Here is a 24,986-nt window from a genome sequence, read left to right as displayed (position 1 = left end):
AAGGGCCCCTCCTGCCATCTGTGCCAGTGAATTCAAGTGACCATCATATGAGTCAACACATTGGCCGCCTATCAGCCTGCACTACAACAACTGAAAGATGAGGACCCTCCCATCACTAAGACCAAGGTGTACCGGCTACCCGCCCTGTCCACGCATATTGCAAGATCTAGGGGACCTACTCAATGTCGCTACGAGTCCCCAATAGACATATGTTGTGCCTTCTGCCACTGATCATCTGTCTACACTTAGGGGATGAGGCCTGTGTACAACTAAGCACCCCTGCTAATCTGCAACTCTATTTAATCAATACTCCACCATGGTCAAATGGATGGTAGAATATGCCTAAGCACATCCACGAGACGGCTGCAACCATATCACCCAGGATCTACGTTGACGGTCTGGATACACCAACCATCTTGACTATATGCACAATGGTAAAACCCGAGTGCTACCTTCACCCCTGCATGCACCAATTTCACAGGCATCGACTACAATGGTACAATCCGAGTGCTAACTTCACCCCTGCATGCACCAATTTCACAGGCATGGACTTGGAGGGGTTCCCGACGTGCCTCTGTAGGGTGGGGGGTGCAGGTATTTCGGCCACCTCAATCAGCAACGGATGACATTGTGGAACTGCGACTGACCACAGGGCACTACATACTCCACCTCCAGGTTGTCGGCCCGCCACTGGGGCATGGCAAAAGAAATCTACCTGGTTGCAACACCAGCAAAGACAGTGCTCCAAACCCAACAGAAAAGCCCTTACTGCGGTCTGCACGTCAACACATCAAGATGGATGTACAAAATCAGTTACAAACACTCCTCACAGAAATGAGGGCAATAGGCCATAGCACCCAAGAGACAAACATCACAGTACTGGACATCAAGTGCAACATGCAAGACATGCAGACCCGCCTGAATGCTCAAACAGAACACACAACTGACAATGAACAACGGATGAGCCCACTCTAGGATAACAGCGCAGTGGCTGCAACTGATCTTGCCGGTCTCATAAAAGAAGTACATTGCCTAGTTACGAAAGCTGATCGCTCGTGGCGCAACAACCCTCATCTCCTCTGCCTCCCCGAACAGGAGGAGGGATCGGACCTCGATGCTTAATGCGCATCGCTAATCTCTTAACATCCAAAACCCAAGATCACATGTGATTGAAAGAATCCACAGGGCCCCCGTCCCAAGACTTGAGGTAGGCAATTGTCCACAGCCCATTACAATGCGGCTCCTTAACTTCCAACATAAGGTAGCCATCGCACGTGCCTATAGAGCAGCCGGCACAATTCGTGCGAAGGGTCAGAGCCCGCATTTTCAATGATTATTCTCCCAAAGTATCTCGACGAAGGAAGAGATTTGCTACCACAAATATTATTTAAAATTCCCAACTAGACAAAAAAAAATTACACTCCTTCGATGATCCAGAGGACGCCTGGCGCCTACTACGGCAACAAGATCTTGTCTCCACAGACTTCCATGCTGATACCGAGGACAAGAGACCAATCCTCCAATCGGGCACTTCGCAATGGCAACTCCCACAAGAGCAGGCAAGTGACAACGCTCTGGCAGACGCCTAAATGGACCCAGCCACAATGACTCCCAACCACCTACATGATTGATCTTGATCCATACAGTCGTCCTTCAATAGCGTCACACAAAGTCAAATGTAACTATTCCCTGTGCATGAGATTGGGACACTCGGGGGGAAAAGAATATGCAACCAATGATAACATGTCTAATTGCCCAGAACGTGTCAACCCATGCAGATGACAACAAAATAACCTGCTGTCTAATATGAGCCATCCCCTGCCACCCTCCCACCCCCCTTCATGGACACCCGGTATCACTGGTGGCGCCGATGAATTCCACCAGCATGCCAGATGGGCGGATGAGATTCTTATTATCTCTCCTATCCCTCCCTGGGCATGGGCTTTTAAGAAGCAGTATTGGGATACTATTGGTTGTCCAAATGTTAAGGTTGCGACCTACAAGTTTGAGGTCATGTTCGTTTTGTCAAAGTTATTAATTACACACACATTGTTTGATCAACACAGCTCTCTCTGGTATAACTATACACTCCTTCACTTAATCCCACTCGCTAAACAACCAAAGCCCCATCGGAATGTCCGACCTGCGTCTAGCTTACAAGGGCTGGGACACCCAACCAAAAAACGGCGAGTTCTCAACACACACACTGATATCCCTTTTCTCCAGGAAACGGACCTTGATGCCCATGAATCGGGGAAATTAAACCGAGGCTGGGTCGGGACAACAGCTCACTCGCCGCATAGAGGTAAAAGAGTAGTTTCAATCATAATCCACAAATGTGTCCCGTTCCATGCACTTAACACCATTTCAGATAAAGACGGAAGATACACTCTAATTCAGGGCCTGATCATCAACACCCCCTAACTCTCCTGAACATATATGCCCAAACCAGTGACACACCCACTTTTTCACACAGGTATTTGCAAACCGTGCGCAGTACATGGGGAATCTCACACTTATTGGAGGGGACTAGAACACAATTTTAGATTTGGCATTGGACCATAAGGGCACATCCTTATCTCAACCCCCGACCCCACGCAAATGTACAACCCCACTAACCCTCATGTCTGAATTAGGACTAACAGATATATGACGAATCCTTCATCACAACGCCATGATTATACATTCAACTGCCATAAATCATACTCCGGACTAGACTACTGGGTTTCCCCAACGAAAGCCCTATCACAGATAAAACAATGTACAATACTTCCCATGACAGTATCGCACCATGCACCAGCACTTCTTAATTTTGAACTCCCTGGAGCCCCACCTAACAGGCCACCTTGGTGTTTAAATTTAAGAGCAATGGCGTATCCAGATATCTCAAACGTCTCAGCGAAGACAGTGCCATTTTGGCAAACCAACCTGACTCCACACCCCCATCACCTGGGATGCATACAAAGCCTTTCTCGGACGGTGGTGAATTTCGCGATGGGCCCACAAACTGAAGGGATGGAGGGAACATGAAAATCTGATTGTTGTCAACCTTACGCTTGCAGAATCCCAACATAAACGGACCCAGGATCCCAACATATACGTCCGACTCAACAAATTAAGAGGACCTAAAAAAAAAAAAAAACGAAAAAAGAAAAAACACAAAAAAATGAAAAAAAGAAAACCTTTTGGTTACCAACATCCGGGACCGGACCGGTAATATGTTAACTAACGAAAAGGACATAAATAGACGCTTCGCAGAATACTATGGCAGAATACTATATGGCAAACTATATGCCAATCCAAGCCCAAATGCTCCCGTTATATAGATACTTTCCTCACCACTCTTCAATTAAAGACAATCAGCGATTCGCAAAATTCGGGACACCAATCACAGCAGATGAAATTACCCAAGCCATAGCCTCACTAAGCGCGGAAAAGTCGCCCAGACCAGATGGCATACCCAGAGATTTATATAAAGTGATGGACCGCATTGCGCCATTGCTCGAAACAGCATTTGCTGAGGCACTGACCCTGGGTCATCTGACAAGGTCCATGATGGCGGCCAATATAATTGTTTTCCACAAACAGGGTCTTGACCCAGGAGATTGCAGATCATACCGACCGATCTTGCTGACGCCAAAATATTGGCTAAATGCCTACCATGCAAAATCGAGAAAACCCTCTCACAACTTATCCATATAGATCAGACAGGCTTTATCATTGGTCGCAATTCAGTGGATAATGTTAGACGACTGTTGCACGTAATCGCCGGACAGGAAGGCCCAGATGAAATAATAATGGTTGATGCTGTAAAAGCATTCGACAAAAGTCCGGTGGGACTTTATGTTTAGGAACTCCCAGCTTACAGATTTCCGCCAACACTTCTAGGGCTTGTACGATTACTATACACGAACCTCCAAGCCTCAGTGACCACAAACAGAACGGTCTGAAATATGTTCAATCTATATTCGGGCACCAGGTAAGGTTGCCCACTTTTATATGCACTGTCCATCGAGCCGCTAGCTGAGGAACTATGCACTGACCTACAAAAGGAACAGTGTGATGAGAGGGTCCGAAGAACACTGACTATCCCTGTATGCGGAGGACCTTCTGGTTTATATTGGCAACCCCACGGTCTCGCTCCCACGCCTACATCAACTGCTTCACGCATATGAGCCCATGATGAGATACAAGGTAAACTGGACAAAATCGGAGGTCCTACCTCTCAGACGCGACATACCATGGGACCCAGGCGGGTAGCCCCTTTCCGCGTCCAGCTGCATTCCATCAATATCAGGGGGTCCATATTGCCCCATCCATCCAAGAAATTGTAGACCTGAAAAACCCACCTACCCTGACAAAGATGAAATCAGATCTTATCAGATTGAACACACTCCCGCTAGCATTGGCAGGCCGTATCAACGCCTTAAAAATGAAATCCCTCCCAAAACTTATATCTAGCAATGAAGCTACCGTGTTCCCCTTCGTAACCAATATACAAAGATCTGGACACACAATTGGCCAAATTCATTTGGAGAGGCAAAAAGGCAAGGATCCGGCTCGAAATTCTACAGGCCTCAAAAAAACGATGATGGATTGGCAGTACCAGCCTGGCGGACTTACTATCAGTCAGCCCAAACATGCTGGATCAAAAGATGTTTTGATAAATCAGATACATCTAGTTGGAGACGATGGAACTCTCCCCAATAGCACCATATACCCCGGCAGAAATCCTGGCCATCCCACTAAACAAACTACCTAAACACATTAGGTCACACCCACTGATAGGCCCATCGCTGACACAATGGCATAGGATGAGACTACTGTTGGGCTCTGATGTCTGGGCGGCCCCAGTCTGGATTAGCATACGAGCAATACTCTCGATTGGCCCAGACCACACGTTACACAAATACCAAGACTCCTATTGGCCTGAGATTAGAGTGTTAGACCTATATGACGAGGATACACTGATAGGGTTCCAAGAAGCTAGCCAAATACTCCGGCTACGACAGACAGAGTGTATACATTACCATACTATACGAGAGGTGATTAGATCCAACACAACCAGCCAGACATTGCAGAACACCCCATCAGTGAGCAAACTGGAAATGGAATACCTGACGGAGTTCCCATGAATATGCTAATTCTACACCATCTGCACCCGAACAACATGAAACGCAACATCATTCTTGCAGCACAAGGGTCCAACGACTTAAACATTCCAATAGACGTGGCCGATATATACGACTATTTCGAAAACATAACATTGTACAATATCCATAACAGAAAAATACAGTATAAGCTGATCCAAAGGCTGTACTACACACCCAGTAAACTCTACTGTATGGGTCTTGTTCGGTCACCTGCGTGCTGGTGACAACGTAAAGGGATGGGTACAATGGGCCATATCTTGTGGTCATGCCCATTGATTAAAGCATATTGGAAAAAGTTCCACAAAATGCTTTCCCAGGTTCCCAACATACCGATTGATTTGGCCCTTGGACCAATACTGGTAGGAGCAGATGAAGCGGACTGGCACACAGACCCAATCATACGAAAACAAGCACATATAATCCTCTTCTCAGCATGCAAGCTCTTAATCATTTATTGGAAAACAGTCAAAGTGCCTACCAAACAAGCATGCTTAATGATTACCAAGATTTGCTTACTTGAATGCTCAGTCATGAGACGAGGCAGGCCTAAACAAGCAGACAACTTTAGAGATATATTGGACACATACATCGAATAAGACGGAAATCTGAACAGGGTCTTCATCATACATGTCTCGCAGCTGAACGATTAACAGGGTTGTAAGTACAACCGCATCCAGTGTTGCCCTACATAATATCTCCCATCACAAGACGCAGGTAACTGGGAAGTGAAACTATGCGCTCTACCGGATGGCCCCTATCTGAGTATAGACAGCCAACAAGTTTACAATGTTTGTGTATTATTATCACTGTTTCAATTACGGTTACTATTTTTGTTTTGGGTGGGGGGGTGGTATTACTGTTAAATGTGAAAGAGGGAGTTTGGGGGAGGTTGGGTAGGGATCACTGATACTGTTACCCGGCCCCTGCTTCAGGCTGATTGGTCATGTAAGCTGTCAATTACATGATTTGCAAATATTTAATAAAAAGAAGTTTAATAAAAAAAAAAATTACAAAAAAAAAGGAAGCAGCAGCCTGAACAATAAAGAAGTCAGCCACTCTAGAAGCAAAGAGCAACATGTCACTGGCCACTGCCCAGGAGCTTCAATTTGTAAAAAAAAAAAAAATGTTTAGGGGTAGCAAGCGAGCGAGACCTCAGTGTCGCAGGTGCAATGCCTGGCAACCCCAAATTAGTCTTCCAAAACGTGCTTCAGCTACTGAGCTTCCCTCAACAATTAGGCCCTGTTTTGTGAATAGAAGGACCTTGGCTGGGTCACGTGTTTTTCAGGCTTGAGGCCAGTGCCCAGCCCTTTGTGAACTGGGCCTATGGTGTTCAATGTCTGGATTACTTACAGGTAATCTTCATTACTCCTAGCCCTACTCTTTCTCGTCCCAGTACTCACGTGTGCGGTGACACGCCTCCCACAGGAACCTTGCTTCTATTTTCATTGTTATGTTCCCTTAGCCATGCCCCTCCACCTCTTGCCACCCCCCGGACATAATATCCTGCCTCGCCAGCCCCACAGCAGTAACTATCACTGCCTAAAAGGCCCATACTGGGACGAGGAAAAGTAGAACTTGTAGTAATGAAGATTACCAGTAAGTAATCCAGGCATTACATTACCTCACGTCCACTCATCCTCGTCCCTGTACTCTAGTATGAGGCATGCCAACTCCAGAGAAAATGGGCTGAGATCAAAAACCCATGATCAAAAACCCCAAAGATCAGACTGGGATATGCAACCTGAACAACACCAATTTATTGAAGCACACAGTCCAAGACAGTTGCAACACAAAGCTATTCACAGAAGGGCCACACTCAAGACCCCAGCCCGAAAGCCCCAGCGTCCTTATGGTGGAGGTTCAAATGGTAGTGATGAATAAATGTGTTGGGGGTCAGACTAGGTGGCGGCGCAACAAATGTCCTGGATATGAATGCCTCGCCCCTCTGCCCAAGAGGAAGCCATGCCACGTGTGGACCTACGCTGCAACCCAGATTGGAGGGGAGTACCCACAGAAGAATAAACCAAGTGGATATCGACTGAACGTGGGCACGGACGATTTCCCCCAGTGGCAGCGCCATCAAATGTGGCAAACAGGCTGGATGGGAAACAAAAGAGCTTACTGCATTCCGAATAAAACAGCATAGCCCTCCGACAATCCAGAGTAGACCAGCTGACATCCTCCGGTGAGGAGGGAAAAGGGAAAAAAAAAAAAAAAAGGAAGGAAGGACAATATGCTGCAAGACGTTTAACTTGGGAGCCACATTCGAAAGGAAGGAGGGGTAACACTTAAGGAAAAAGGCATCAGGGGAGATAACCAGATAGGGTGCCTCGCAGCAGAGGGCCCTAATCTCACCCAGCCTAAGCGCCGAAGTGATAGCCACCAGGAAGAGAGTCTTAAGGGTCAGCATTGTAAGATGGACCTCCTCCAATGGCTCAAAAGGAGAGGAGTGTAGGGCCCGCAGAACCAAGGGGAGATCCCAGGGGAGCAACCAAGAATCGGAAATAGGCCTGGCCAACGAGAAAAAGCCTCACCACCAAGGAGTGACCACCCACATCAGGACCCCCAAAGGAGCGGATGGCAGCCCATGGTCGAGACACAAGAGACCTATGTTGAACCCCTCCTGGAGAAACTGCAGAACAGGAGCCCCAGAATTCAAGGTAGAGGAGCAGCCCCGAGCCAGGCACCAGGACATGAAGTGCCCCCAGTGACGCTCATACGCCTTCAAAGTGGAAGGAACGGTCCTGCTAAATGGAGGATTTTAAGATGACCTCCTTTCGCCAGGGGTGCGATCACCCCGGGCAAGCAGCTCCATAACCCTGATCCGCTCTGCAGATGGGAAAATAGATATGCCCGCCCCTGATCATGGCGGGCTCCCTCAACCACCACCACTATGCCGGTGAAGGTGGGATGGTCCAGGCACTGGCCCAACCTCAACAGAGGGTCAGTAAACATTGACGTGGCAGAATGGCCCCTGTCCAGCAGGGACCGGTCGAAGTCACTGGCAACAGGAACGCCCTCACGCCACTCCCCCCACCCTCCCAAAGGCTATGCCATGGAGGGAGACAAAGAAGAACAGGAGTCCCTGACAGGGGTAGGAACAAAGAATTGTTGTGGCTCGAGGGAGTTGGGCTGTTATGCCCAGAGGCAGGAGGAGGAGGAGGAGGGGGGGTGTGGCTAAGGGAAAATAAAAACAAAATAGAAGAGGGTTTCCTGTGGGAGGTGTCACCACATGCTTGAGTACTTGGATGAGGACGAGTGGACGTGGAGGTAATGGCGGTTTCTTTACTTGATCTTTTATGTCAAGGTCAAACCACTAGCCTAGGAATAAATCTGCAGCCCCGTCTGCAGCATTCATATTAGCCCATTGAGCAAGACGTAAAACCATCAAACTTTATATAGTTGGATAATTTGTTTTCTTATAGAGTGCTTAATGCCATATTCCTCCAACTTCTAAACCAGGGGTCTGCAACCTTTGGCTCTCCAGATGTTTGGGACTACAGCTCCCATTTGCCCCAAATATTATAGTCAACGGTTAGGGGTCATGGAAGTCTTAGTCCAAAACATCTGAAGAGCCACAGATTTCAGACCCATGTTCGAAGCACTGTAATTACTGGTGTTATTACAACAGTGCTTGCAAAATCTACAAGGCCACTACCATTGGCGGGGAGATTTTATGAAAGACGAGTACCGTTTGCACGATATTCGACCTTGCTTGCGGTATAGGAATGCCTGAAACTTTTGACATTTGCTGAAACAAACTTTGCCTCCAGTAGATGGCAAATGAGGTTTACTGTGCGTGGCTGGGCTTTGGGTGACAGCATTGCACCAAATATCAAGTGCGCTTATGAGGACATGCATCATTTTACAGAAAGTGCTGTATGTATACTAAAAAAACTCGCCTTGCAAGTCTAGTGGGATTTATGCGAATTTGCAAGGTCTGCGCAACTAATGCTACTCAACGTATCAACCTTGGAAGAATGAAAAGGGCGAGTTAAACCGGACTCAGCATTCGAATTTATGAAGTGCAGGATAACCCATGTGAAAGGTGAGCTTTCAATAGGTTAGCTATCCACCCAGGGCATTATGTGTGTAGGCTGCCAGTTGAAAAGCAAAGAACACTCTAAACAAATACCAAAAATGGACGGGAGGCGCCGTTGCGCACAGCCAAGATGGCCGCCTAAGTGAAGAGCTCCGGCTCAATCTAAATCCTTCCATTTATAAATCCTTCCAGGTTCGCGCTGACCGTCGCGCTGCTACAGAATATTGCGGGGGAAGGTCTTCGGAAGACACCCTGTGAAGGCGGTGAGCGTGGACCCCGAGACGGCGGAGATATCATAGTCTGCATCTACAGCGCCTGTTGAGTCGTGGCTGGCCGCCAGTGGGCTCCAGGCGACTCTCACTTGAGCCCGGGGCTCGTATCGGCGGATCGGCCTGGTGGGGGAGGGGCAGCCCGCCGCAGCCCACCGAAACACAAGTGCTGCCCGTCTCTGCTTTCTCTCCTTTTCGCCTGTGCGGAAGCAGGAACGAAGACCTTCCCACGCCGGGCTTCAGGCGGCGGGAGTAGCCTGACGGAGATACGCTGCGACGACAACGCTTGCCCCCTCGGATCCTGGTCTCCCCCCGCGGCTAAGCCCAGCTAGGACGAAGCTGGTGAAGTAAGTGGTCTGATCGGGGGGGAGGAGATACCGGGGGCCAGCACCCAGTACAAGATACATCCGTATTACGGGAGTGGGGGCGAGCGGTACAGACTAGGGGGCGAGGCCCTACTATAGACGGAGGCTGCCGCATCGGTGAGGGACGCGGGGATGCGGGGGCGCTGCAAGAATAGAGCGCAACTCGGCGCCGGGAATCGCTCCTGAAGTGAACATCCTACTCTCAGGACCCCCATACCTGCATTGTGGCGCGCTAACAATGCACAAGATAACTGCTGCGGGCAGTCATTGACAGCCAGCAACACACATACGTGGGAAAGCACAGTCCACCCTGGAAGCTGCGACGTCGCCTAATGGGCCGCTCTGAGAAGAAAGCTGCAGGGGTAAGAAAGACCGGCCCAATGGATTCCTACACAAGCTCCCAACAACAGGAGACACCAGGAGTGGCAACACAAACTCCTGAAGTCCAAAACACAGACCCCTTAGACCGCTTGGCAACAATTGTGCAAAATGGGTTCCTGGCCGTCAACGTGAAACTAGATGACATAGTGGCGACGACTGGTTCCTTGAAAGCGCGAGTGGAAAAGGAGAGCGCACGGATCTCGGAGGCAGAAAACAGGATAGGTGTGAATGAAGATGTGCTTACACAACACGGCCGTGATATAGCCCTACTCCAGACGGAGCTCCGCAAGACACAGAATAAGTGCGAGGATCTTGAATCCAGATCCCGCAGGAACAATATCCGCATTGTTGGAGAGGCGGAGTCTTTTGGCAAGGGCTCCATGGAAAGGAAGGTGGAAGAACTGTTGAAATCCGTATTAGGGGAAGACTCCCTGTCCAACCACTTCCTCGTAGAAAGGGCTCATCGCACCCTGGCACCAACCCCCAAGCCGGGCGCTCCACCCCGAACCATCATTGCGCGCCTCCTGAATTATTGGGACAGAGACACGATCCTCCGTCTAGCAAGAGAAAAGGGGACACTACACTATGAAGACAACAGGATACATATTTATCCGGACTTTTCTGCAAGTATACAAGCACAGCGCAGATCCTACGAAATGGTCAAAAAAACAGCTACGACTCCGCAATACACCCTATGCGTTGATTTTCCCTGCGAAAATGAGAATCCAGCATGGGGGCAGAGCCCACTTTTTCGAAAACCCTGCAGAGGCGATGGCATATGTTGAGGCCTCTATTCCGCTGCCCCCCAGAGATCGCGCAAGACACCCAAATGCAAGACCCTGCCCGGGTGAAGGCAGAGGCGATCCGGTGGACGGATGAGGCATCCCCCTGTCAGCTGAAACATGTTCTCTCCGCTGTACAGCCGACACAGCTAAACTGGACTAAAATCCGGTGCAACCAGGCCGTAGGGTCTCCCGCATAGGCAGCCAGACGGCTGGGCATTGCTCTGCGACAAAGCACCCTCAGGAACGTTCCAATCAGTTGCTTGGGTCCATCGTCAAGTTGGGGCAGATGATGTGGGTGGCGGGTGGGCGGGAAAGGGCAAAAGGGGAAGTTTCCTTGTTATGATCACCGCCCAGGCGAGTTTCGGTCTGGGTGGAGAGTTTGCGTAGTTGAAGGTTGTAGGTTCGTTGGAAAAAGGTCTCACAGATGCAGGCACCATTCTAGTCCTGATTGCACATGCAGCCATGGTTGTCACAATACAATACGATGCATATATGTAGGAAATGGGTGATGGGTTAAAGGTTAAACTAATGACATGGAATGTCCGAGGCCTAAACAATCCAATGAAAGCCAGAAAGGTGGGCAACTATCTCAGCAGGCACGGGCCCCAAATTTTAATGCTACAGGAAACGCATGCGCAGAGCTCGATTAATGATCAAATACTGGCGAAGTGGGGCAAGCAGCGCTATTACACGAATTACTCCTCACAGTCAAGGGGGGTAAGCATCCTGATTCACAAATCGTTAGGATTCATCGAGGAAGGTCGCCAGTGGGCTCCAGGCGACTCTCACTCGATGGGCAGATGCTTGTTTGGGGGGAAATTGCTGGAGAACAGATAACCCTGGTAAACACCTATGGTCCTAACCTTGAAGACCCAGACTTTTACCATATTCGAAAACTTGCTAAACATGAAGCGACTACCATACTATGGGGGGGGGGGGGACTTCAACGTGGTGCTAGACCAGACCCTGGACAGGTCCGCCAAGACACCTAGGCCACCGTCTAAGACGGCACTTGCTCTGAAGCAGATAATACAGCAGCTGTCCCTTCTAGATGCCTGGAGAGTGCTCCACCCAACAGGCAAGCGTTACACGTTTTACTCCACTGTACATGATAGTGAGTCACATATAGACTACTGGTTTATCCCCTCAAATACTACACACGCCCTACAGAGTTGCGAAATCCTTCCCCGTACATTATCTGATCACTCCCCTATGACCATGGAAATTACCCTCAGGGACGTCCCTAAGCCGGCTAGACGGTGGAGAATGCCCATTGGTATATAAAAGACCCAAATGTAGCGGAAGGCCTACACACAGACATCGCCAATTTCTTTGCAGACAACATAGGGTCTGTTGACCATAGCTTGTCAGTCTGGGAAACATTCAAGGTATGGGCAAGAGGGGTCCTGATATCTAAAACAACGGGCCTTCTAAGGGAGGTACGCCGGGACATGGAGAGGGTGGAGAGGGAACTGAATGTACTAGAGGAGACATATGGCCGGACACACGGGGGAGACACCCTTGCTGAAATACATAAATCTCTCAGGGAATTTGACAAACTGGCGGTAAGGGAAGTGCATTATATAGCAGCCCCTTCCAGGGCTCGGAGATACGGGGAGGGGAACAAGGCAGGGAAAATGCTGGCCAATCTGGTTAAGCAGGAAAATCATGTGGCCCCGATTGCATCGATCCATACGGCGCAAAATATGATGGTAACAAGCGAACAGGGAATAAACGATGAATTTGTAGAGTTTTATAAAACACTATACGCGAACAAAGACAGGAAATCCACAGATGAGATTAAAGCTTATTTGGCCACCTTCGAGCTCCCCAAACTCACAGAAGAGAATAGGCTGATATTGGAGCAACCTGTCACGGCAGAGGAGCTCACCGAGGCGATCAAGGGGCTCGCGTCTGGCAAGGCGCCGGGCTCGGACGGCCTGGGAGGTGAATTTTATAAGGAATTCCGGGAAGAAATGGTCCCTGTTCTGCTGGAGGTGTGGGGGGAAGCCCTGGGTAAACAAACGCTGCTACAAACAATGCGCGAGGCCATAATCACGATGTTGCCCAAACCTTGACGCCCGCCGCAAGATACGTCATCCTATAGACCCCTGTCCCGGATAAATGTGGACGCAAAAAATCTTTGCGAAAGTGTTGGCAAACCGTATGCTACCCATCACGCCATTATTAGTACACACAGATCAAAGCGGATTTATTCCCCAAAGGTCCACCGCCCTAAATTTGCGTAGGCTATTTGGCATAATGTCACAGATTAACCCGAACAAACAAGCAGTGGCTATCTCCCTCGACGCCGAGAAAGCATTTGATTCGGTCTCCTGGGAGTATTTGTTTCTGGTGTTGGAGGCATTTGGGGTTGGCCCATATTTCATTCAATATGTCAAGTTGCTTTATACAGCCCCATGCGCAAAAGTATACACGAATAGAACTATGTCTCAAATGTTTGAACTGGGCAGGGGTACCAGACAGCGGTGCCCCTTCTCCCCTATCCTTTTTGCCTTGACAACTGAACCCATGGCAGCGGCGATACGGTTGAGGCATGATAACAGGGGCATAACGCTGAAGGGAGCCACCCAAATATCATCATTATACGCGGATGACACGCTACTCTATGTTAGAGAACCCGATAAAAACATTGTTCCCATCATGGGAGACATCAACGAATTTGCAGAATACTCGGGATACACGGTCAACAGCTACAAATCAGAAGTGTTCCCCCTCACCCCCTCCACAAAATGCCCAGCTCACATGTGTGGCCTTAAGTGGTCGGAGCACCACATCAGATACCTTGGGGTGCTGGTCTCTTGCAATAAACAAACATTATATATGGATAATCACGACCAGGCGCTGCATACACTTAACATTAAATTGCAGGTCTGGAGGTGTCTCCCAATTTCACTACACAGTAGAATTGCCATTCTTAAAATGATTGTACTTCCGAAACTACTATACTTATTTGTAAATATCGCTATATGGCCGGGGAGAGAGTTCTTCTCTAGACTTCGCTCCATGGTGGTGTCCTTTCTGTGGAACGGGAAGACAGCCAGAATCAGCTGGGAGAAGATGACAGAGCCATATGAGAAGGGGGGTATAGCTGCACCAGACTTTGAGCTCTATTACACTGTGTCACAAGCACAATTTGCAAAGTACTGGTACGATGAATATGACAACTCCCCTCATACGCAAATAGCAGAATACACCACCGAGCCCACGAACATTAGGTCAGTAATTTTTAATTCTGGACATAAAGACTCCTGCGAATTCGACCCTGTGTGTTGTACGGTGAAAGCCTGGGGAGCAATATACAAAAGACTGAAAATAGAGATCCCATATAACCCCGATATACCCCTGTGGAAATACCCTGGTCTCCCCCCCACGTTTGACACCGACATACAGGAAACCTGGGACCCGGGCATGGAGATGAAAATAGGTGACATGTACATAGAGGGGAGGTTTTCGACCTTGGAGGTGTTCACTAGGTGCATGGGAGGTGGGCAGCTCAAGACACTGCAGTATTATCGGATGAGATCTGCATATCAAAGGCGCTGGCCGTCATTTCCAGATGAACCCCCTGCCCACCCGTGCGTGCGGCTGGCCACTACACAGGGCGGGTTGGGAATTTCTAAACTTTACAAGGCAATACAGAATCATTCCGTTGTGGTAAACCAGGTGAGGGAGAAATGGGAAACCGACATGAAAATTCCAATACCAGAAGAAAAGTGGGCAAGATACTGTGCGCTTACGAAAAAAGTCTCCCTTAACGCCGGGCTTTGTCAAATACAGTTTAAAATCCTAAACAGACTGCATTATACCCCTGCTAGGATAGCTACATTTACGCCTGAAGACCCAGGCAAGTGCCCCAAGTGTGGGTCCCTGGCAGCGGGGTCCTATCATATGTACTGGGAGTGTCCAGCCGTGGCGCGGTTCTGGGAAGGAGTTGCGAATATGCTAAACAATGTCACACAGATCCCCCCCGTACTTGACCCCACAAAAATACTTATTCGGTGACATCGGTAAATGTTCCGAAAAAATCAGAAGGCTGTTCAATGTGTCATGTGTCATAGCTAAAAGATGTATTTTGAAGGCATGGAAGAGCCCGGCCACTCCCACAATGGAAACCTTCCTACGGGAGTTAACCTATATAAACGAATGCGAGGAGCAATATGTACTGACCCAATCGAGCATGAGCAGACCAAAAGACATCTGGGTCCCATTTAGGGCATACCTTTGTGATATGCTATCAGATACTGAAACGACTATTTAAATGACAACTGTTAATCATTTAACGAAAATATTGTTATGTATGCGATTGTATATTGTATTCATTGTGCGCTAATGCAACTGTTGAGACCATCAATAAAAATATGTTCACAAAAAAAAAAAAAATACAAATACCAAAAATGAACATACCAATGCTAGTGTAGACAATGGGGTAATGTGCCTAAGCTCCTGGGTCCAACTAATCGAAATCTTTGTGTGAATGCTGACCTTACACCGGCAAAGTACTTTTCACCTGAATACAACAATTTAAAAAGAAAAGCCCATTCAGTACACATTTCATTTTATACCACGAAGGTGGATAAGCCAAGTCTTTAAGTGGGCTATTGCGCCCATGAGTTCTATATTCAGCCTTGGGAGGGACCCTGCAGGGCTCCTGATCACAGGAAGATTCAATTTCCTCTCCAGGCATGCTGCCGTTTGCTGCAGGGCACAAACCAAAATGCCCAATGGGTTATAGACACAAAAAGGAGCCAACTGGCCACATGAACACCTCACTTAGCACTGCAGAGTTCTGAATGAAGGAAAACATTTTTGTTCAAAGATGCCTTCCATCTTTCTAGTCTGAAAGAAAGAGCTTCGTTAAATAGGGATAGCACATTTGAGAGAATTTTCAATTTGGGGTGGTGCTGGTATAAGAGTATGGGAGAACAGTTCTTCGGTTTTAGTGGAAGGAGCTGTGTCCTGAGATTTACACGAACATCACTGCAGCAGGCAGGAGAATCCCTGGGCCTATCTGGCTGGGACAGGTCAGGGTAAGCGCAGATCTCGGCATCAGGGCAGGGCCTTTAACTCTCGGAACTATCCATGACATATTTTGATTTTATTTATTTTTTCGACTCAACATTTTTCATGTTAGTGGTTTATATTTAACCACAAAATAATTGTTTTAAAGAAAGTCAGTTAGGCAACTCCTTCAATAACACAAGTCCCACCTATTTTAAAGGTTCATTAGCTAGTCAGGCTTCTTAAGATATGTCTTTAAGGGGTCCACACCCTCCACTTAAAACACTAACCTTAGCGCTACAACTACCAGCCTCTAGCTAAGGTCACAGAGCAGGCCTGATTTCAAGGCCGTGGACAGGGTCGGATTGGGCCATATAATTGTCTTGGGCACCAATGAAAAATGGGCCCACAGTTGGAAACGGCTATTCATTCCTTTTGAGACACACTTTAAATAGATCCCAAGGAGAAGTTTTTTTGATAAAATGTGATGCAAATTGTGCATTTTAAAAGAATATTTATTCATTAGCCGCATGGTGAATTAACTCATCAAAATGGCCCACACTGGCCATAAAAGTGCCCCACTTTGACCCAATAAACTAGCCCACCCCAGCAATTTGCCTTTTTGGTTCGGCCATGGGCCTATTGCCCTATAGGCCAGTCTGGGCCTGGCCATAGATTATGAAGAATATACTTGGATCCCTGTCCTAGGAGGACAGAAGGAACAGGAGAACAGGAGGACACTAGCTATGTAACTTGGACAAAAACAGAGCATTGCCACCCTTGAGAGACACCTGGAAATGGGTAATCATGAAATCACATGGTTTCATACACAAAAGCATAAGGGACGAGCAATGCTGGAGAGAGGTTGAAATAATGAATACCGGACGCCATGAACAATTCCATGCACCAAACTCACTGTTCTTTTCAATATGGATGCCGCTTAGAGCTACAAGCATGCTAGCGAGTATGTGGTGCAAGGCTGGATGATAGCCACCGACAAATACCTGTTTGCAGAGCATGTTTTTCGATGGGTTATCAGCTCCACTGTCAGGGCTTCCTCCTCGTACTTTTATTCTAACATGATTGGTGCAGTCCAAAGGAGGACTGACCAATATAGCATTTTCATAGCAGGGATTAACGGATGCTAGTTTAAAGGGCACAGGATCCCCTTTGGAAACCATCAAAACGAAAATCATGTTGGTAGATGGTCTGGGATGCTTACTTCCAGGATCAGCATTGCAGTAGTTAGAACTGCACCGATGCACACTGGATGTGCAATGCGCCATGGGAAGAATTTTGTTTTAATTGTGGGGAAATCTCTCCTCAGGGAGAAAGGTGGGGGAGGCACTAAAGCATTTACATGAAAAATAAAGCTAGGCAGACAAAATGTAACACCACAGTGCCTGCTGCAAGAAAGAAAAAAAAACAACTAGAAATGTTGACTGGTGTGCTGGAGTTCACCTGTGCCCCAAGGAAGTAAGCTCCTCAACCACAAATGGGCAGAGACCCAGGGGGTTTTAGGCTGTGATAATCAGCTCCTTTGTAAATCTGAAGATTGCGGCATTGCAGGTTACGAATATGCAGGTATTGGGCCTCATCAGAAGTCCAGCGGTGACACTAAAAGTGGCAGTAACAGAATTAGCAGCATCAATACTGCTCTGCTGGATCACAAGCTGATGCAAACAAAACGCTGTAAATTCATCCGCCACTATTACAGTCGGCGGTATCTGCACCGGTAACTCCCAAGTGCAATCACAGGCGCATCACAAGGCCATGTGCACCAATACCGCCGAAAACACGGTGCAATTATGGACATAGGTGTCGGAGATGAAGCCACAGGTGATCCCAATGCACTCCAGAGGGCTACATAAGGGAACCCCTACCCCAAACACTGTTCCCAACACCATGCTGCCATTATCCACTATGAGCTGGGACAGGCAGCTTCTCATGCTGCACCTGGAAGTTGAGATGCAGGACAACCAGGCCAGAGCACAAGGGACGGGAGGAGAATGAGGAGGAGGAGAGGCCAAGCAAGGTGTGCACCCATCCACTCGTCTCAGAACTCAAGCAGCATGGTGCTGAAGATGGCACCACTTGGTCAAACATACAAGAAGCACTGAAGAAAGGGTATTTCCACAGTATAAACTTGTCAATATAAAAACACAAATTAAAGATTACACGTCTTAAACCAACAGAAGAAGTCTTAAAACCATGCCCACTCTAGAATGTTATACCCTGCCTTCATATTAAAGCAACAATCAAAGATATACATACCAAGAACTAGTTAAGCAACTGATAGAAATTGAAAGTCTCATGTGTAGCATCCTTTTCAAACTATGCCACTAAATTGGGTCTGGGTCTGTAAGGGGAAGCTTCGTAGAAATATACTTAAAATAGAATGCCCAAGATTATTCTTCTCTGCCAAATATTAAATCATCCTAGAGTTTTTACAGGGCAATCTTGGTTTGTGACATGTTGTACAACGCGATTAACAGAGTTGTAGCAATTGTTAGATGGCCTGACCTGTGAAAACTATAGTTTACATAAAGAGAGAAGCCTTGAATAGTTGTGCACCCCTTAAAGTGGAATGGGAAGGAAGTTAGTGCATCCCCGTTATTCCCAAGAAAATAAGGTCAATCTAAATAACTAATATTAGTCATTTTTCTAAATAGCAAAGCAAAGAAAGGATTTCACCTTACGTAAACTCAATGATAATTTAAATAAAGTTTTCATTCTTTTGCCAACTCAAATCTATACACTCTTACTTTTGTGAGAATAAGAAACTGTGAACCCAACGTTTTTCTCTGATGCAAAGAGAAAATTAAATCAAATATATTCTGAGAATAAAAGATGAGTAGTGTTTGTGGGTTCGATATAAGCTCTGTGCGCTATTGACCACCCTACATTTGAGAAATATTAGTGTTCTGGGCCGGCTCCGGTCACCTTTTCCCCAAACCCACCCACTGGGGTTTGGAATTATGAAGAAAAGATCCAAAGAAATTGAAAAGGTCGACTCGCGCTCAGGGTATTGGGTCTAAAAAAATTATTATTAAAGGATAGGCCCAAGAATATACAAAAGACAAATTGTTCCGTGGGTAGGATTTATTCCATGGTTTGTACACCGACATGTTTGGTGTGTCAAACCTTGATGGACTGAGTGTCCCTATTGAGATACTTGGTTGGGCGAAGTAGGTAATTATGGCTGTATGGACTAGATAGTCGATGCCTGTCTCATCTGTGAGCAGGTTAGGAATCTTCGCTCAACCAAGTATCTCAATAGGGACACACAGTCCATCAAGGTTTGACACACCAACACGGAGAACAGGCCTCGAAAACGACCATGAGGTCGGAACACGTGTTGGCTGTAAATACCATGGAATAAATCCTATCCACCATTGGAACAATTTGTCTTTTGTATATTATTGGGATTGTCCTTAATAATAATTTTTTATACAATACCTTTTTTATGAAAGGATGGATGGATGTTGGTGTGCATTCTGAATGTAAATATTAGTGAGATAACAAACAGATTCCGTTTCTTTTTATGCAGAGAGACTAGGCTGCCTGTAAGTTTGTTTTCTAACCTTGTCCCTTTCTTTCCTCTTTGTTTTAGGAGCTCCGGAGTTCGAGGCGGGCGTGGCAGAAGACTGGATGCAGGCTGCAGGCACGGCGAGCGTTACGCTGCTGGATGCAGAATAACGTGAAGCGTGTGTTGCTGGTCGGGCGTGGTTTAAATAGCCTCAAAAGTAGTCCCAGGTAAGAAGTCCCTAGAACCACACCAGAGTAAAAAATAGTCTCTGTAGAAAAATAGTCCCTTTCAGGCTTCATGTTGGATTGGAGTCATTTGCAGCATGGTCTGCCTGAGGTAAGTAAGGACTATGGGCTGTTGAAGTTTTACTAAATGTCTAGATGCCTGCTCCCGGGGCTGATGGGCTTGGTCCGGATGTCTGGGGTAGGCATCATGACAGCGTAGTGGAATACTTTTGTTTTTAAGAGAATAGTCCCTTTCAGGCTTCATGTTGGATTGGAGTCATTTGCAGCATGGTCTGCCTGAGTTAAGTAATGACCCAGGACTGGACCCAGATAGCCCCTAGCCGGGGCTGCTGAGGTTTTACTAAATGTCTAGATGCCTGCTCCCTGGGAGCTCGGAGGAGCCTGAGAAACTCGGAAAGAAAAACCGCAGCGTTTTCCAACACAACCGCGTTGTTTCTGCCTGAATCTGCTTTACCATTTGGGGCTCTCGGGCTCCCCGCGCGGAGCCCGAGAGCCCCAAATGGTAAAGCAGATTCAGGCAGAAACAACGCGGCATTGTGGAAAACAACCGCGTTGTTTCTACCTGAATCTGCTTTCCCATTTGGGGCTCTCGGGCTCCCCACGGGGAGCCCGAGAGCCCCAAATGGGAAAGCAGATTTAGGCAGACAACGCAGCATTTAGCATTTCCCATTTGGGTCTCTCGGCCCCCCCCCCGTGGGGAGCCCGAGAGCCCCAAATGGGAAATCAGCTGCAGGTAGTAACACTACGCGGCTTCAAAAGCGACCGCAAACATAAATACGTTTTTAAAGCTGCGGTTTTATTTCTAAGTTTTCCGGGCTCCTAAATAGCACTTACCGAGATTCAGCTGCAGCTTTCCTGCTCTGGTCTCCGGTCCCCGTCCTCCGCCTACAGCACTAATGAAGGGAAAGCCACCCAGCGGTAGCCTTTGTTTACTACAGCTGGCTGGCTTTTCCTTCATTAGTGCCGCAAAAGCCAGCACAGGAGGGCCTCCATTTCACAAAATGGATGCGCCCATGTGCTTGCTTTTGTGAATTTTGAGCTTGAATAGCTCAAAATTTTACATAGGAAGTTTTAAAACGGAGAATGCTAGTATTTTTTTTTTTTTTATGTTGCCTATCTATTTTTTTAATACAAATTTTTACTAGACCATCCCTTTAATTGATGAGGGCCGAGGCCAGTACGGACATGCAGTTTACAGGTAGAAAAGGGCGTAATGAACAGAGCCGTTTGTTGATACAGCCCGATGTGGCTTGGGTTTTGACCACATGCAGACGCATAGCGAGTTCGGCATCAATGGTGAGCCCAAGCGTCTTGACACTTTGAACAACAGGGATGCAGACATTGGCTATTCAAAATGAGGCATAGTCAGCTGGAAGGTTCTTTAGCATGTGACTGGAGGCGGCAATAAGAAGCTCAGTCTTATCAGCATTTAATGTCATTGAGTTATGAGCCATCCAGGAGTGGATGATTGAGTAAATAGCAGCATCAGTGGGGTAGGAGCCATTGAGTTCAAGGATGACCTGGGTGTCATCAGCGTAGTTGGTGTACAAGACACCCAGGTCATCAAGCAACAGAAGAAGAGGGAGTATGTAAATGTTAAATTCACATGAATTCAGAACATTTCTTATAATAGCCTTTTTTCTGCTTTCAACTAATTTAAATACAGTAGTATTTTGTTTAATCTTCCTCTTCAAGCTGTTTCACTTTTTTTCTGCAAATGTATTTTCTATTTATGGATTCGGATTCTTTCATCTTTTCATTTGTTATTGTGATATTTTCTGAAAAAGAGAAGTGTTAGAATGAGCTGTTGTGTTTAGTTTAAAAACTGCACTTTAGGTTTGCTGTTAAACCCATTTATTATAGGAAAAACTGCTTATTTTGGTTACATTTTTTATTTTAAAAAAAGACAACAGCAATAGGGGGCTGGTTCATTTCAGGTGGAAATAGCGCCAAACTTGTTCACTATTACCTGCACTTGGTCTTACAGAATTTCCGCTAGATTACGAGTGTGGGAAACGGTGGCGTTAGTCTCTATTTTCAGAGGCCACAGAACTCCATGGGGATTTCGGAGGAAATACTGTAATGGTAATCCTCCACTATTTGGCATAAAAGTGGAGGATATACCTCCAGCACATGCGTCTCCTCCGCTTTTACACCAAACCTAAAATTTGGTGGTGCCATAAAAATTGAAATGGTGGTAACACAATTACCAAAAAATTGCTGCACCGCCAAATGCATAAGCTGCATTAAGCCAGTGCTCAGACACCACGCTGTCTTTTCTGTCATGTCATAATTTCAAAACATTGCCGATCTAAATCAATATAAGTCTATTCTTTTAAAATTAAAAATAAAAAAACACTTTGCTTCAACACTCAAGTTTAAAAATAAACTCTTTAGACATTCCAAAACTCACCAAATATGGGTACCAACTTCTTGATGGCGAGTGAACCCCGGGGCGTCTAAAGAGTGCCCATGATGATGCCAATATGTATGACAGGTGTGCAACCACACTACATAAAGTTCAAATAGCACCAGATGCAAATAGGTACCGGGCTATAGCCCCCAACAACATAACACACAGAGACATGACATGAGCTCGACAAATTATGAAGGCGTTGTGTGGCATCACAGGGCAACCGTGAAACACGCTGGAAATCCATCTAACTCCACAGGGTACGGTATAGGCAGTGAATTCTATAGAACTGCAAATGTACTCACACTCGTGACTATTATTATGAAGAAAAAAAAATATTTCAATCACATCCCTCCTTGAGCAATCGTCACTAGCGTTGTTGCTTGTTAGCATAGGAGTCGGGGGTCCCACTAAGACAGCAAACTTGCCAACATTCTGTGGCCAAAAAGATGTAGGATTTTTCAAGTTTCAAAAATAATAAATTCCCATAGCAATGACATCACAGGAAAATACAAAACATACATTGTTGGCACCACTGGGGCATTCTAAAATACACAACCCTTCAAACAACACAACATGTTCAAATGTTAAAAATGCATAATTCCGAATGGTAAGTTAACACCAAATTCAATTATACAGAAGGTAATCACACAGAGCTGGTAGGCAACGTTTGCCACTGCGCTGTAGCAGCAGCCTTGGCAATACATAAGTATTCCTGCAGAGCAAGTTGAACACTGAATGGCATGGAGACCAATGCCCCCATCAGTCTGATAGGCAGATGATGTGTGATGGTGTTATGCACTGCCACTTGCCTTCACAAGTGTTTCACCTAAGGGTTGTCCTGGCAAAATTGCAGGACAGAGTCAAGTAGCTGTCAGGTCAGTGGGTTGGTCTGAGCTCAATCAAAGTAATCACCTACCAGCCCACTGCACAGACAGACTAATTAATGTGTTGCATGCTTTGTCCTGCAGCCTGCCCTCGTCACATAAATTACCTGCCACTGTAAAAAGCAGTAGGATCTGTCACCCAAATCTGTAGGTGGTAGGACTGCTTAAAAATCAGTAGCCTACTGCCTAAATCTGTAGGGTTGACAGCCCTCGTTTTAGCTCTTGGAAATGTCAGACGCTTATAGTGGTGCGTGGCAGGTAAGTGCGAGCAAGTGAACAACGTAAAAGCATTTAACACCTTGAGGGTTTTCTTGTGTTTAGTTTAGTCCATCTGCGCTGCCTTTCGGGAGAATTAGGCGCAGTGTCACGTAAATAATAAGCAGAGTGGTTGTTTCTTGTGACGTCAGATAAAGAGTGACATATCATGGTGGTCCGATATCATGACTTTTATGTGGATTTCAATTGTTGACGATCATCTGCTCGCCCAAAAAAAAAAACACTACTCAAACTTGTATTATACGTCGTTACAGGCGTACTACTACTAATTACAAAATATAGGGACGCATATAAATGGTTGCAGTTTTGAAGTGTTACTACAAACATTGGGGGAAAGGGTGAAAAATACACGGGCAATGTTCAGCTACTGATTAACATCAGAGAAACAGCATGTTTTGGACTCCAACTTGCCAGGCTTCAAAGGGCGAGACAAAAAAGTATTGTGTGCATAAATCCCACGTAATTAAACTTACAACAAAATAAAACTCCGCGTCATAACGTAAAACAGTTCTACAGAAAAGTGTCAGCGCGTTACTTGCTCTGTGTGTCAGACGTAAAGTTGCCGTTTTATGAAGAACACCTAAAAAGGCAGGTGACAGAGACGACGAAAGAAAACACGAGAGCCTGGCTTAATCGTTCACCAAACCGTGAAAGCGGCCTCTCGTCGGGTCAATGATTTCCACATCCACTCTTGAAATGTTTCCAGTCACTCTATCGCCATAAAGCTGCCAGGGCGCGGTGCTTTTACCTTTTGCCGTGGACGCAGCTGCAGTAGAACATGCCTGCTGCTCAGAGCGGCGCCCGCATGCCGCCTGTCCCGCCGCCCAGCGTTATCGCGGCCGCCCTGCACGCAGCTGTGTGAGCCCGCAGACGCCTCGAGCACTCCCGCACGCACGCACGCGCGCCGATGCAACTACTGCCAGCCCGAGAGCAGCCCTCCTGCTACAAGGCGCGCGGGCCCCAGCTGCAGCGGCGGCGGCCCCGGGACGGCGCACCACCGCCACCGCCGCCAGGCTGCCATACATGGGCATGCCTCCCCACCCCCTCCCCCCTCGGCTCTCCGAGGACAGCCAGCAAGCATCACGAGTGCGAGCTACATGTGTTTGCTAGATCCAACATCTCCCTACAGGGAAGCCGAGCGCCCTAGCGATAATTATCCGCCCAAGCACCGCGGTGTTGTTGCTTTGGTGATGTTTGCGTGTGCTGTTTCCAGTACACGGGAGAACCCTGGCCACAGCTTCGGAATGGAAAACGGTACCACATTGTATATAGGATTCATTTTTCCATCACCGATAAACATGCAACGGTTTTACAAGAACGCCCCTCACTGACCAGCACACCAACATCGTGTGACATCTGACATATTTTATATTAACCTAATGTTCAACACTTTTAGAATCCTACGCCCAGTGAGAGCATCTAAACTACAGGTCCCTTAGAATCCTACGCCCAGTGAGAGCATCTAAACTACAGGTCCCACAATGCAAAATGGTGTTGGCTGAAAACCCAGGACTGACCCCACCCGACCTACGTGTCATGATGCCCCCCTTGGTAGCCATGTACAAAATCTAACTCGGCACTATAGTGAGTGGGTGTTAGATCTTGTTAAAGACATGGAG

The 24,986-nt window shown here is 47.0% G+C and overlaps 1 protein-coding gene across 2 annotated transcripts in view; it reads right to left on the bottom strand.

Moving 5' to 3' along the window:
- Positions 1-24,349, bottom strand: part of LOC138480915 (acrosomal protein KIAA1210-like) — a 1,033,315-nt gene extending 1,008,966 nt beyond the window's left edge. The window contains exon 1 of one of the 2 annotated variants that reach the window (XR_011274164.1): positions 24,116-24,349. Coding sequence is in view for 1 of the 2 variants with exons in the window: in XM_069612715.1 (XP_069468816.1) it covers positions 24,116-24,147 (32 nt within the window). In the remaining variant the exon portion in view is untranslated. The remainder of the gene's footprint in view (positions 1-24,115) is intronic. The other variant, XM_069612715.1, reaches the window with a different exon arrangement.
- Positions 24,350-24,986: the final 637 nt, after the last annotated feature.

Source organism: Ambystoma mexicanum, chromosome 5p, assembly GCF_040938575.1.
Source record: "Ambystoma mexicanum isolate Mex_15411 chromosome 5p, UKY_AmexF1_1, whole genome shotgun sequence".
NCBI classification, from domain to species: domain Eukaryota; kingdom Metazoa; phylum Chordata; class Amphibia; order Caudata; family Ambystomatidae; genus Ambystoma; species Ambystoma mexicanum.
The sequence above is the reverse complement of the archived record's forward strand: the minus strand, read 5'-3'. Positions and strand labels throughout refer to the sequence as shown.